The 15,293-nt window shown below is 44.1% G+C and overlaps 1 protein-coding gene across 8 annotated transcripts in view; it reads right to left on the reverse strand.

The window, feature by feature from the left end:
* BRD4 (bromodomain containing 4) overlaps window positions 1-15,293 on the reverse strand; it is a 1,415,251-nt gene that overhangs the window by 763,496 nt on the left and 636,462 nt on the right. For 5 of the 8 annotated variants that reach the window (XM_085654326.1, XM_085654324.1, XM_085654325.1 and 2 more), the window contains one exon: window positions 4,710-4,838. The exons of the other annotated variants lie outside the window; for them this stretch is intronic. In XM_085654326.1, coding sequence (XP_085510452.1) covers window positions 4,710-4,838 — 129 coding nt within the window. The remainder of the gene's footprint in view (window positions 1-4,709; window positions 4,839-15,293) is intronic. 8 annotated transcript variants of the gene reach the window in all.

Below are 15,293 nucleotides of genomic sequence, written 5' to 3' on the forward strand. Positions count from 1 at the left end.
AAAAGGAAGGAAACATTTTGTGGCATATGATCTTTTGGATTCGGTCTCTAGAACTATCAAAACAATTTAGAAAAACACGATTCTGTAAGATTAAACGGTTTCAGAATAGGAATTCGGAGGACAGGTATAAGGAAGGCTTAACAATACATGTGGTGTATAGTGAGGTTTAAAATGAGCATCACAAGGACTTTAAATGCAAAGTGGGTTTGGTGACGCAGCGTGACCAGTTATCAACACCTCTTGAATTGAGACACACCAGTGACTAAGTCACCCACAAAGCTTGGGGCCCTTACAGTCTAGCATTTCAAATGCTGGGTTTTTCCACCTCTGTGTGTCTCAATGTCAAGATAGAGTCTATGTATGGATTAGAGGTTGAAGTTCTCCAAAGGTAGCTCTCATACATCAGACGTAAGTGTTCATGGAGCTGCTCAGAACATAAAAGTAGAATGGATGCTGGCAACAGTTTGCACTTCAGTAACCCAGGAAGATCTTGAACTATGTAATACCCCCACAAGGCTCTGACGCACCCAGCATTTGAAGTCTGAGAAATAGCTAATATTATAAGTGGGAAAACACTGCAAAAGAAAAATAACAGAACTTTAAAAAAGTAAAACTGTTTCTGGGCACCAACATAAACAAATCACAACTGCAGGAAATACGAAGGCAAGCAAGCGTCCATGTCAAGTGAGGGTGATATGTGTACAGCTATATATTGATTGCTGGTGCAGTGGTAGGTCTTAAGTATGCATGGGAGGACATGAGGATCCAGAAAATAGAGTAGGGAAAACTAGTGCAAATAATACCAATAAGCACAGTGATGAAGCACAACTGGATCATCAGCAGGATGGTTTCCAAACCACTCACAAGTGCCTTGCCAGAACTATTGCTTCATGCAGAAAATAATAAATTACATTTCTTCAACAAAAAGAGCTGCACTTTGTTAAAACAATAAGCACAAAACACACCTGGGCAATTAATGCAGCGTTAAAACATTGTGAGGAAGCAATTATCTGAGCGGATTTTAGCAGTCAAACTGCCACTGAATATTACTGCTAGAAATTGCTAAACTTGTTCTAGCAGCACAGTCGTAAAGATGTTTTTGTGCCCACAACGGGATAAACGTTTAGACAGTTTTTCCTTTAATAATAGAATCTTTATATATAAAAGCTTGCTAATAGCAGAAAAATACTTTTGGTGCATGGGGAGTAAAAGTTTGATTCTTACCTGAAAATTCTGACTGCATACTCCTCTGTACCAATCCAGGATGTAAAGGTGTTCCTGTTCTTGCCAGCAGAGGAGTGTGAGGTGGAGAAGGGAGGAAAGAACTCAAGTGAGCTGGAACAGCACACCCTCTGCCACTCACTTCAGTTCCCCAAAAAAAAATAAGACTACTCAGCCATAATTCTGAGTCGATAAATCAATTTCTAACCCGTCAAAACATACCTGAATGCACTGACTGGTGCTTCCATACAAATTGGGAGGAACGCAGACTAGCACAAAGGCTTCTGTAGAATAAGAATTTTCAGTCAATCAAAATTCCCTCATCTGGTTCTTTCTTTGTGCAAATCTGTTTGGGGGAGGGGGTTGGGGGGGCGTTGTATGCAACAGATCTCAACTCAGACTCTGGAAAATGACGGGAAAGCTTAAATCCATGACAACACAGCTTCAAAGACTCCCAATTCCCCCTTCTCAATTTACAGTCTGATGCACAGTGGCTCCTCCAATGTCACACATGCCCCTTTTTGGGGGGATGAACAGTACAAATCAAAAGATGAACTGTCTGGATTGCTAAACATAGCTAGAAAACAATTGAAACCAAGTCGAGACACACTAAGGACATCCTTGTCTTTATTAAAGAAAGATTTACAGGCACATGTATACTTCCATCATTTAGTAAATAGAAATAGTCATTTCACTGCTAATGGGCCTGAAAATGTTGATGCCTGAAAGGTTTTTAATGAGCCTCACACAAAAAATGTCTCACTGCAATATACCGAAATACATCTGCTGCAATTCATAGTAAGTATTGGCTTTGCAGGCCGAGAACCTACTTCCCTCATTTCATGTAAGTTAAGCTGCTAAGTTTCTGAACTTGAAATATATAAACAAGGACAACCCGGCCGAACCAAAAGGACTGGAGTATACTTAATATTTGGAAACAATAACCCCTCTTGGACAAGTAGCTCCACTAGTATATGCATGACAGTTCAATCATAGGCATAGAGTATATCACACATATAGAACACAGCGGTTATTCGCTTTTGTGGAAGAATATACACTTAAGTAAAGGATAAAGGACACTCATGAGTAATAAGATTAATTAAAGCCTTCTTTCCACTTTTCATCGATATATATTATAGACTAAAACAGATGGTGTATATAAAGTGATCCATTGAAGACAGTGCAGTGCTCAGTGGTCTGATATTAACCACAAGTATATAGAAGCACAATCCAGCTCTCTAGCTTATTAAAGACAACAAGGAGAATCCTCTCAACATCGGTTTCCAAGGTATTCAAACGGAATCAATCCAGGGTCAACTAAGGGTTTAGTGTCAACATTTCTTCCTTCTGTAACTAACCAGGTCTCATAAGCACAGGAGACAATATGTCTATGTACCTGACCGAGTTATCCATAATCAAAAAACGTGGTTGTGGAAGTTTCCGTCAAAAGTCTAAACAGGTCATGAATACCTTCTGAGAACCAGATGTTTGCCAAGTGATTCTTAAGAGATGTGGGATCATGGTTAATTAGCAACACATAATGGAGTAGCTTGACTTCTATTCATCCAGGGAGAGCAGTGCAACAATTACTGATGTCTCTCCTCAGCGTGGATTAATCGAGATTTTTTTGTGTCCCCTTTATTCTTTAATTGATTGTAAATCTTTCCATACAATTGGACAACCTTTGTGTAAATATGTGTGATCTACTCCTATGTCAGATTTGTCAGGCCGAAACTAGTGGTGATACATGTCCAAGAAGACCAATTGTTTCTTCAATGTTAAGTTTCTGACTTTGGCAAAGAAACTATGCAAGTAGCATCCTACCCTCTCAAGGACTCAGTTTGTTGAATGTTTTAAGAAGTCTCCTCCCTACAATGCTTAGTCACACTGTACTGGGCAATAAACATGTCTTGCCTGCCTGACATATCAAAAGATCAGGAATTTTCTCTAGACAATCCTAGCTTTTTGCTTTTAGGGCAGCAGAGGTAGTTATGCTGATGTTCTGTCCTGAAAAGGGTCTTTCCACTCTAGCATGTGTCTGTAACCTTTGGATCCTTAAAGGCCACTGCTTGCAAGCAATGACAAAACAAGCACACCTACGTTGCTTATCACTGCCCCAAGCAGACTAGGCAGCTTTCCGTTATTCCTTTCCTGCTGTGCATGTCATCCTGGGCCATACAAACAACAAAGCCAATGATAATGTCAGCATTTGTGCTACAATACCACAGGACTAGCCACAATCCGTAGTCATTTTGCCTCCTTTTGGAAGGAGAAACATCTAGTAGAATGCTTAACTAAAACAAGTCTTACCCCAGGTTGCACTCTGCTATGCAGTCTACTCCGTTTTAAGAGCAAATTACTCCTGAATCCAATCGTGCAATTTTGAATGGAACATTTATCCTGGGATAGCCTTATTCTTGAAGGTTAAACCTCTGGATCATAGGAGCTTGGATAAATCACAATTTGAAAAAAATTACAGATCACCAGTTTAAGCAAACTGTAAGAATACAAGAGAAGTGTCATTCTCTGGATCTGCTATGGCCACAAAAAAGGGAAACTGAACAAGAGGCAACAAAGCACACATCTTCAAGTTACTTTTCAACCACATTGTGATCTCAAATGATTTGTTTCGTTTCTGTAGGGTGTAGTGCATCCTCCTTGAAAAAGCTGGAGTTAGTGTTTACTCCTAAGAGACAAAATTAACAAAACCGAAAGCCTCACAGAAGCACTGATGCTCATCACCTGAGAGACGCGATTCATAGACTGCAGTGTAATTTCTGAGTAACCCATAGCAGCCCTGGGAGTAATCATCCATTGATGATCCTTTATGCTTTTCTCCTTAAGAGACATCCTTTAGTTCGGACAGCCGCTATATTGAAAGTATACGGCACATACCCATGCACAAATGGCTGCTTCTAACTCTCCAACCAAAGATGGAGAAAAATATTTAGGAAATGCCAACCAAGCTGCTATAAACTGGCAAATGGCACCGGCTGCTGCTTGTGCAAGTCCTACATCACCCCACAAAAGGGACAGCAGTGGTTAACTGGAGGACTTGCTCCTAGCTAACTAGCACTGTTTGAAGATGCTTGAAATCACCCTGGAAAAAAATTAACTAACTGAAAGGCGCCCCATCCCATCCAATGGGAGTGAGGGAGCTGCCTCCTCCTGCTGAGAGAAACAGAACTGAACTGAGAGGCAGAGGGTAAACTGTTCGAGCTCACTTCAGTTTGCTTTCCCCTGCTTGCAGGAAAGGGAATATCCCTATTATCCTGGATTGGTACAGGGAGGTACGCAGAAAGTCTTCAAGAAATAGACTCCTTGGCTTTTAAGGAATATAGAGCAACATATTCTAGTGGCACCACTCTACTAGTTTCATCTCTTAAACATGCCAGCGGCATTACACAGCTAAAGGTAACTCGGACAGCTCAACACTCAGATGCCAATTCAGCAAAGAAGGAGAGAAGTACTGCACTAATTCTTGTTACCTGTAGTTTCCGTGCCATAGCTACCACTTCATGGTCTGGAGGATTGTACTTATAACAATTTGAAAACATCAACCGCACATCGGCAGCAAACTCCTGGGCTTCCTGGTACTCACAGTTCTCCATTTTGACCTGGGAGGGAATACAAAAGCACATCAAAAGGAGGCAAAAAAGCACTGAACTGGAAGAAAGACTGAAAAAGTAAAGACTTCCCCTAGTGCTGGTGAGCCACTAGTAGCCTTTTCTTAAAAACTAAAAGCGGGTATAATTAATGTTTCAGCAATTGGCGAATGGTGTACCTTCTGCTCATAAGTATGACAAACAAAGCCTCTTACTGGAGAGAATAGCTCCTAAAGCTCAATAAGTCCAATAGTGGTTAAAAAAAAAAAGCCATACTTGAGCAGACACATTTTTTTATTGATCAGCAACGAGGATTTTTACAAGAAATTTAATATTTCCAAGTACGTCCAATGCTTTCAATTCTTAAAACTTCTTGAGGAGCTAGAATCTAAACTTTAAAATCTATTGTGCACTGGTAACCGCTTAGGGCCCTAAGTTCTGGCACTACTTCAAAACCATGACTATGGCTTGGTTATGGCGAATTAATTGCCCGTTTGAAATCTCTGCAGAGAAAAGCAAAATCGGAGAGTGTAAATGCCAGATGAGAGAACGAAGCAAGCGAGAGGCCCAAATGCAGAGTGTACTTGTTCCACATTCGTTTTGAACCAGTGTATCAAACACAACCAATAATAAGGCAAAGAAAAGCAAAGAGCAGAGGAAAGGTGACTGAATCAGAAAATGTGTAATCTGGTTCACAAACAATGTTAAGCAGGTTGAAACCACACATGCATGAGCAGCACGTTCTCCAACTTAACAGAGTGCTAGTTGTAAAGTTAGTCACTCCCTGGCCACTAACGCAAGCTCCGAATTATGTATAGTTAGTGAGGAAAGGGATGGGTTCACAAATAATTCAACCAGTATTGCTACAAAGAACAAGTTACTTAACTTCAGCAAGGATAATTCTGGTGGATACTCTACCTGCATATTCCTCGCCTCTTGAATCCCTCCCGGAGTCAGACAGGATCTGCAAATTTGCAATAGGTCTCTCTGGTGCACACTGGTGGCAACATAGATCAGTCTTTGCCTTGGGAACCACCACAGACATGACATCCGGGATCTGTACAAGGCGGCAACCCAGCACATTGGCTTTGGTGTCTTTTTCCATTCCCTCAAAGGCACATGAGGTGGATGAGATTGCCAGAAATTGTAGTTAATCAAAATTAACTTGGGAGCTCATTCAAAATCCCATGCCCACTCCTCAGAACTGGGAGTGAGCTGTATCGGTGGGGAATGTGCAGGTACAAAGAGTATCCATCAGAAAATGTATTACCGAAGACATGCAACTTATTCTTATGATGGATACTTCCGAGCTGTACATTGCTCACTTCTGAAATAAGTACCCAAGCAGAATCTCCCAGATGGTAGGTCTGGGGAGACTGTCAAACCAAGAAGTTCTACAACACAAACCTGAAAAAAATGCAATTCCTGTAGACTCTACTGTCAAGGTAAAAGTCTGGTGAAGGTTTGGACCGAAGTCCATGTCACAGCCTGGCAAATATCAAGGAGAATTGCATGCTGGGACATGACAGAAGAACCAACAGACTTGACCCTCATAGTGCTCCTTCTTGGCAAGAGCGCAGCAGAACTTAGTGCACACCACAATCCGAAGGGAGATGGTCCGCTTCTGAATTACCGTTCCTCGCTCGTAACCAGCATAGCCCAGAAAAATCTGATCATCAATTCAGGACTCGTCGGTCTATGAATGTAAAACCTAAGAGCCCTGCACAAACTAAGGTGAGGTGGTGCAGTCCCTCCTCCTTTTTGGTGGGATGAGGAGGGCAGGTAGAAAAATCAGCAGAGTGGGCATCTGCAGGAAAGAAACCTTAGTTGTAGGGTCATATTTGTCCAGAAAAATTGTGAAAAAAGGATGAACAAACAATGCCTGTAGCTCACTAACATGACGACCCAAGATAATGACTATCAAGAAGACAGTCTTTGCTGTAAGCAGTCACAGGAGCAACTGTGCATTGGCCTAAAGGTTGAACCCAGAAAGAACATGAGCACTAAGTTAAGGCCCCAATGAGGTGTGGCAGAGAAAAACAAATGGATCAACTCCTTTGGAAAACGCTCCCTATAGGAGGCGTCAACAACGAGGGTTTTCTGGTAAAGAAAGAATAACTAAAAGAAAAGATCAATTACCTTTAATGCTCATAGAAAAGCCCTGCCAAACCATGGAAAGCGCAGAGAGAACCATCAGATAATCGCACCTTCACAGGATCAACTTCCATCTCAGTGCACCAAGAGACATAACAGAACAGACGGCCAGAATATGATGAGTAGACAAATGTATGTCTAGAACCTCAACAGGCAGATCAAATAAACTCAGATTGCCAAACTCAATCTCCAGGGATGAAGGTGGAGGATTTGGATGTTCGGCATAAGAACCTGCCCCTCCCACTGCAAGAGGAGACCCATACTGAATAGAAGCAGAGGAGAAAGGCACAAGGGCATGCAGAGCACATCAGAGAACCACACACTCTGAGGCCAGTCTGGTAATTTCAAGATCATTTGCACACTGTCCTGGTGCAGCCTCCTTAGAACTCAATCAGAATAATTGAAGGAAATGAACAGTGGAAATGGAATCCAAATTTAGACATTCAGACAGTCAACCAGGGTTTATTGCAGCAGAAACAGCCAGTTGCAGAACAGGGAGCAGTGGTTATTCTAAATCAGAGGAAACCAGTCCACAGGAGTTGTGACCCAGCAGCCAAGCAAGATGCATGCACCAATTGAGATTATCGACCTACACAATCAGTAAGATCGCCAAGTAGTTCAGGACCAGCCAGAGAGTTGGAGTCTGAGCCTAAAGCCAACGCCTTAATGCCTTCAGATTAAGGGAGCTTAAGCTCACATTACCCTGCTGCTGAAATACCTAACCACTACTGTTTTGTCTGCACAGATCAGCCACGTAAAGGGGACAGGAAAGCCTTGAGGGCCAGGCAGCTCACAAGAAACTTGAGTAGGTAGTTATGAGATGTCTGTTCCAAGGAAATCCCAAGGTCTCTGATCTCTAGTGTATCAGAATGACTACCCCAACAGAGAGAGGAGGCTTCGGTTACCATTGTGACCACCGCTGGTGGAAGGAAAAATAGCATCCTTCATGTGAAGTGATAAGTCAAAACGACCACTTCAAGTCGCCAGCTAACTCTAAGGAAATACAAATGCTTTTCTTGAGGACTCCCAGATGCTGGGTCAACTCGAAGTGCAGACACAACTGGAGTGCACTAGGGTGTCACAGAGCAGGATGCACCAGTAAGATGCATGCGGTGAGGAGGCCCAGAAGGTGCAAAACTATCAGGTCCTTTATGACATATCAAGATTATAATCTGAATGTCCCAAACCTGCTGGTGAGGCAGGAAATCCCTGAGAGAAACTGTCCAGCACTGTGCCAATGAAGACAACATTGGGAGGGCTAGAGCTGCAACTTGGGGGGACTCATGGGAAACCGCTGATGGAAGAACAGGGAGATCACTGTGCGAAAGTGATACGTACTAGCTGTGGCAATCCCACATTTAGCATACAGTAGTTGAACAACAGAAAAACAGACCTCGAACTGCAAAGATGTGCTGCAGTTACCAATGGCTGCTTCATGAAGACTCAAGGTACAGATGTTAATCCAAATGATTTGTCTGCAAATTAGTAGTGAGTAACCTACCACAAAATGCAGGTACCTCCTGTGCAACTGAAGAATCATTATGAAAATAAACGTCCTACATGTTGAGAGATAACATACAATCTTCTAGCTCCAAAGCTAGGAGAAACTGTGTTAGAGACAGCATCTTTAACTTCACCCCATGGAGGAAGACGTTCAGAACCTACAGTTCCAGAATGGGGTGGAGATCTCTTTCTGGGAAACAAGAAAATAACCAGAATAGCACTCCCTGCCTAACCTCGTTCTCCGGAACCAAGTTCCTAGAACCTTTGCTCACAAGCGCCAAGATATCCTGTTGCAGAATTCAAGCATGGTCGTCTGAGAAGACTGAGGGGACAGGTGGAATAAGGGGAAATAAAACTTTGAAGGGAAGGAAGTAGCCCTGCTTGACAATTTGCAAGACCCCAATGGTCCATTGAGAGACTGCACGTGTCTTCATTGATGGGACACCATTAACTCACACACTGCAGGGTTTCCTTCAAAGGCGGGTTCAACACCGCTTTGGATGGAAGTAGTTGAGGACCAGGGAGGTCACGGAGGAAGCTGATCCTAAACAGCTTCTTGAAACACCATATTCCCTGTAGATCTGAAAGAACTTCAAAGACCGCAAAAGCTGACAATCTAAAGGGCTGCCGCAGGAATAGCCCAGAACTTGTGGGACTGCTGGGAGGAGCTGATGTGTTAGAGAATCTGGACACAAGGATCACACTGTGGGCTGATTCGGAATAAAGCGCTCCACAGTAGTCTCTCTTGTCAAGTAAAAAAAAACATGTCCATAACACCTGAGAACCCGATGAAGAGATTCACACGTAGTTACAGATGGCAGTAGAGGAGCCCATGGACAATGCCACTGAATCCATCATGTCTAAGTTAGAGCATATCAGAGGTTTCATAGCATTCTACTGATTGTGCACAACTTCTGCAAATTGATAACAAAGACAATCAGGGATAATCAATATAAAAATTGTACCATTTCCCACAAGACATGGGAGTAACAGACTAGGAGGTAAGTTACATGGAACAAACGTTGAGGCCTCCCGAAAAAAACTCTTCTTCCCCATGGCTCAATCTTCATTGACTCCATTCCATGTCAGGAGTAGCATGAAAAGTGTGGGTTATGTTTGGAGGAGGAGTACGCCTGAACCACCATAAATTAGAAATTTCGGCTTCCCAGGGGTCAAGCAATAACAATGGGTGACCTAGCAACTTACCACTACCCTCAAAGCTGCTTGTCCCATGCCACTTGAATGGAGTGCATCAATGACATATTGAAAGGGAACAAATGTTCGACAGCAGAAGAAGTGAGCTGAAAAATCTCTGACCAAGTAGCCCAAGTTCTTTTCCAAAGGCAATGGCATCTTAAGTACCTCTGAGGCCTTGTGTAGGGCCAACATATAAGTGGAAAAATTCCTCAGTGGGAAGCCCCAAAAGACACTTCAGGTCTAACTCAGTTGGCGTCAACCCACTTGCATTCTGCAGAGCCAAGGAGAAAACAATCTAACAATGAAGCCAATGTCCATGCACATTAGCAGCCATAGGAGGAGTCCGTATACCGCGTGACTCGAAGGACTTCTTCAAAGAAAAACAAGTTGAACACGTCTGAGCGCAACACTAGATGGCAGGAGTATGCACAGCATGTGTATCTACAGCTATCCATGCCACAAATACTATGTTCCACGTCTGAATGCGGTCTGAGTCCAAACCAAACATCTCCATAGGACTGTCCGAATACTCGCTAAGAGGCAAAGACTTTTAAGAAGTCTCCTCCAATAACTGCTGTGTCCAGTGTTTAACAAAGGGAGACCCAGCAGGGTCAATGAGCCCTCAGTTGGGGCTCCTAATGACGCAAAAGGACAAGATATAACACAGGGAGACAAAGTGGAGGTCCTTCAAAAGAAGGCCAAGATCTCCTGCGTGAAGGCTCTGATCTTTGAGGGCTCAGAGACTGGGTCTGGGAGAGCATGAACAAATCAGAAGGTTCCACATCTGGAGCAGGTACTTGGGCCACCTTTGGCATTGATAACCCTACAAAGTTCTTGCTCTGAAGTCCGAGCCAGAGGTGAGCAAGGAGCCACTGACCACAAGAATTACCAGTGGAAGCAGGAACCACGTCAAGAAGCTAAGTCTCTTGTGTGCATCTTGGATGATTTATTTCTACCCCTGGAAGACGCCAGCAGGATTGGCCTGGCAAAGGCAAGCAGGAGAAGTACCTCGCATGGGAACTGCAACAGCACTGCTTACCTTGGTAATCCTGAGCTTGCACCATGAAATGTTAGGGCTTCATTTCTTGAGGCCCTTGGCATGCATGAGGACAATTCTTGCATGACTTAAGGTTCAGGCATTATAAACAGATGTTGTGCGAGTCCAATAGGGACATTATCTTCCACAAGAGTAACACCTGCAGGGATCACTTAAGTGGAAAACATTCCCAGAAAAGCAAATCTGAAAAAGGAACTGACGTCAGTTTGCAGGGGTGGCACCTTATTCAGTTGTACGATGTCATGTCCTGGGTGGTTCCTAGAGATGAGACAATGGTGTCGTTCCCAAAGGCACAGGAAAGCTATTGCAAGTTTCCAGATCCCGTCTGGCACCTGGAGGGATTCATAAACGTAAAGAACCTGCAGCTAGAAGTATCCAGCAGAAATTTGTAAAGCCTCCGATGGACACAGTGCCGCTTATAAAGTTGGAACTTGTGGGTTAATTTATAAATACTAAGTTCCACGCTTAGGCAAAAACTTAATTATTCCAGAATGGGGAAATGTAACAAACAAGGGGAAAAAAAAGCTGATAACAAATAAATAAATTACAGACCAGAAAGATTTTTTAAGTGGGAGTCTTAATGATTAAGTAAGACTCAAAAGCTAGAGAGGTTTTGTTATGTAATACCAATGAATGCAAATTAATGTAAAAGTTAAAGGTTTGGTAAATGCTGAGACTTCACATTTGCGCAAACATCCTTTCTATCGGCTGAAAGAAAACAAAATGGGTTCTTACCTACAAGACTTGTTTTGCAGCTTGAAGAATTTTCTGGATTCACATACTCTGCATTATTTCGCCACCTAGTGGCTGGGTCCAGAATTCTCCTTTATAGTAGTAGTCCTTTATCTGCTTTTTTCTTTTTCTTTTTTGGCATTGACAGTACTACCATTTGGTGTCTGATCTAGCCTGTCCCAACATTATGCGACCTCCCAGGTAGCTTCCGCGCCCAGTCGCCATCGTCAGAGTCTCCTTTTTAAATTTTTCTTACTTCATCTTCTTGGGAGGTGAGTGGGTCACATCTGACGACAGAAAATTCTCCAAGATGTAAACATTTTACAGGTAAGACACCATTTCATTTTACAGCGTGAATGTTTTCTGGATTTACATGCTGTGCATTGATTTTAATCCTTGTGGTGGCTGGGTTGAAAATGAGTTGGCGCTTGTAAATAAACGTTTCAATATTCTTTGTCCACTTGAGCTTCCTTGTTCATTTGTATTCTATGATGTATGGCATTGTGGAAGGTGCACTGATGACCAACTCACTACCCTGCAAATGTCTTGTAATGGTATAGTTGCATGAAAGGCTATTGTTACTTTGGCAGTAGAGTGTGCACTTGGCTTGCTTTGTAGTTGTACACCTGCTGATACATGACATCTGGATTGTGTGAGAGATCCATCTTGCGAAGGTATTTTTTGTAACCGGTTTCCCTTTGTTAAAATTCTGCAAATGACACAGAGTTGCTTTCCCTTCTTGATTGCTGTAGTTTTCTCCCTAGACTATTATTGCTCTTCTGGCGTTTGTAACATTTGTAGATCTTTTCCCTCTGGAGTTTTTGGTTCTTGGAAGAATCGTGGAATATTAACAGGCTGTTTTATATGAAAAAATGATATAACCTTTGGTAGGAAATGGTCTGTCCTCATGACTATCCTGTCCTTGTCTATCTGCCCAACAGGCTCTTGGATTGTGAGTGGCTGTAATTCCCTTATTCTGCAAAGAGATGTCATTGCAATAGGGAAAGCGGTCTTTAATGTGACCATCTTTAGGGATGCCTTGTAAAGTGGTTCAGAGGTGTTCTTCATTAATTGTGTTAATCAACACGTTACGCTTTACTATCTGGTAGAGACTCGATCTAGCCGCTAATTCCTTACGTTACAATTATCCCCAGGCGTCAGAATGAATTCGGGAATGTTTCGTGAGCAGTACCCCTGCGCGCCAGTAGGTGGCATCGTTCGGCTCCGCTTGGTATCATTGGCGCCAGAAATGACCATCGTAGTGTCTATATAGGCGCCACCTAGGTGCTGACGTCAGTTACTTTTTGCGACCTTCTACACCAGAAGCGCTGAACCACAAAGTACACTGACCACTTGTGTGGAAAACTAGGGCCCTGAAAGGAGAAAGCCTTGTTCTTAGAAATCTGTTCGCAAAGCGGGGAGGAGGGGTGGTCGGTAAGGAATCTGCGGCTAGATAGCCTCTACCAGATAAAGTGTTACCGAAGGTCACTTGTTCCTCTGATAGAGACTTCTAGCCGCAGATTACTTACTTTAGAATAGATACGCAAGCAATACCTCCCCAGGAGTATATCTGTGGACCAAGTTCACATGAGGAAGTCCTGCAAGACTGAACAGGCAAAATTCCCATCCCTACTAACCTGGCTGTCCAGACAGTAGTGTTTGTCCAGCACTGGAACTCCACAAGCTAATGCAGTGGTTGCAGCTTTAGCTCTGATGGAACGAGCACGCAGACCTGCAGGGGTTTGTTTCTTAGCCAATGAGCTGCAGATTTTAATACAGAGCACGATCCATCATGAGATGGTCCTCTTCTCTACAGCCCACCCTTTCTTCGCTCTGATATTCCCCACAAAGAGTTAGTCACCCATCTGGAAATCGTGTGAAGTCAAGATAAAACTACAACGACATATACGAGGTCTGAGCTCCACTCAAGACGAAAAGCGTCTCCGAGCTAGAGCCGTTTGGAAACTCCAGTGCGCAGAACTGCTGACATTGCACATTCTTGTCCGTGGCCAACAGATCTAACCAAGGTTTTTCCCAATGCTGAAAGAGACCATACATCACCTCCAGAGACAACATTCATAATCTGCGAGGCATCTTAGGCTAGGTTTGTCCGCTCTGGCATTCAGCGAACATGCAAGGTGTTGAACCACCAGGTATATGCCCTGCAGTTCTAGCCATGTCCAGAGATGCAGGGCCTCTGTACAAGGTACAACCCCACACCACCCTGTTTATTGCAGTACAACATGGCAGTGGTGTAGTGCTTGTACACCTCCACTAGTCTTACCTGGATGGAAGGTAGAAAGACTTTCAATGCAATCGGATCACTAGGAGCTCCAACAGGTTGATATGGAGTCTGGTTCTGCGAGAGCCCAGAGTCCCCTGATCTTCACCTCTTCCAGATGGCCGCCTCATCCAAGGAGTGATGCATCTGTCACTACGGTGAGATCTGGTTGGGAGAGGGGTCTGCCGCTGACCCAATCACAGTTCGTTAACCACCACTGCAGACATTTCACAGTTCCCTCCAAGATCTGGACAATGTTGGAGAGATTATCCTGATGCTGCGGCCACCGCAACTTCAGGTCCCAGCACAGAGATCGCATATGCCAATGGAGATGTGTCACCAGCAGGATGCAGAAAGATATGAGGCCCTGCAACCTCAAAGTCTGTCTTACCGTAATCCAAGATAAAGGGTGAAAACATCGGTATCACAGCCTGAATATCCTGGACTCGCCATTCGGGAGGATAGACCCAAAACTGCACTGTGTCCAGAATAGGTCTGATGAAAGGGAGCGAAGGAGTCGGCTGTGACTTCGGCATGTTGATAGTGAACCCAAGCAAATGCAAGAAGTCTGCCGTAGTCTGGAGGTGGGAGACAACAGCCTGGGGCAAGCCCACCTTCAACAGACAGTAGTCGAGATAGGGGAAAGACGGATACCTCTGATTTCCACAAATGAGCTGCAACCACAACCATCACCTTGGTGACCACCGAGGGGCACTGGTCAGGCCAAAGAGTGCCAAAGTGAACTGAAAAAGCTTATAGTCCACTGTGAACCGCTAATGCCTGTGTGCAGGCAGGACGGGAATATGGAGATATGAGCCCAGAAGGTCAATTGCTATCATCCAGTCTCCAAGATCCAGGGCTTATAGGACCTGAACAAGAGTGAGCATTTTGTACTTCTTCTTGAGGAAGAAGTTGAGAGCGTACTGGTCTAGAATGGGATGAAGGCCTCCATTCTTCTTGGGCACCAGAAGGCAGCGGGAATAACCACCACAAACGACTTCAGGCATCAGCCCTCTTTATGGGTCCTTTGGCCAAAACAGCAATGACTTCCTGGCAGATACGAGATAGGTGGTCCTCCATCAGCCTGTTTTTAGTAGGTGCCATGGAGGGATGGGTAGTCTCGAAGGGTAGGGAGTGGCCCCTTTGGACAATCTTCAAAACCCACCTGTCCGATTTTATATGCTGCCAGTGGGGCAGGTGACAGAAAATCCTGCTGCCCAAAGGGTGCCCATGATGGAAAACGGGCAGACTAGGATGGTTTGGAGTCTGTAGCTGCTGGAGGGTGGTGGACTAACCTGACCACTTGTCACCCACCTCACGAGCCAGTAGGTAGCAAAGCCACGCAGAGACTGTAAAGCTTGCACACAGCGGTGACGGGGCAGGTAAAGAAGCGGTTGTACGCCCCTTCCATGGCCACTAAAGGAGCGAAAGGTGGATTGAGGGTGACAAGGGGCAATAGAACTGGGCAAGGGCCAGGCTGTACCCCTACTGTCCTTAAACCGCTCCAGCGCTGACTCCACCTGATCTCCGAAAAGACAGGATC

Source organism: Triturus cristatus, chromosome 4_1 (genome assembly GCF_964204655.1).
Source record: "Triturus cristatus chromosome 4_1, aTriCri1.1, whole genome shotgun sequence".
In the NCBI taxonomy this organism is placed as follows: Eukaryota; Metazoa; Chordata; class Amphibia; order Caudata; family Salamandridae; genus Triturus; species Triturus cristatus.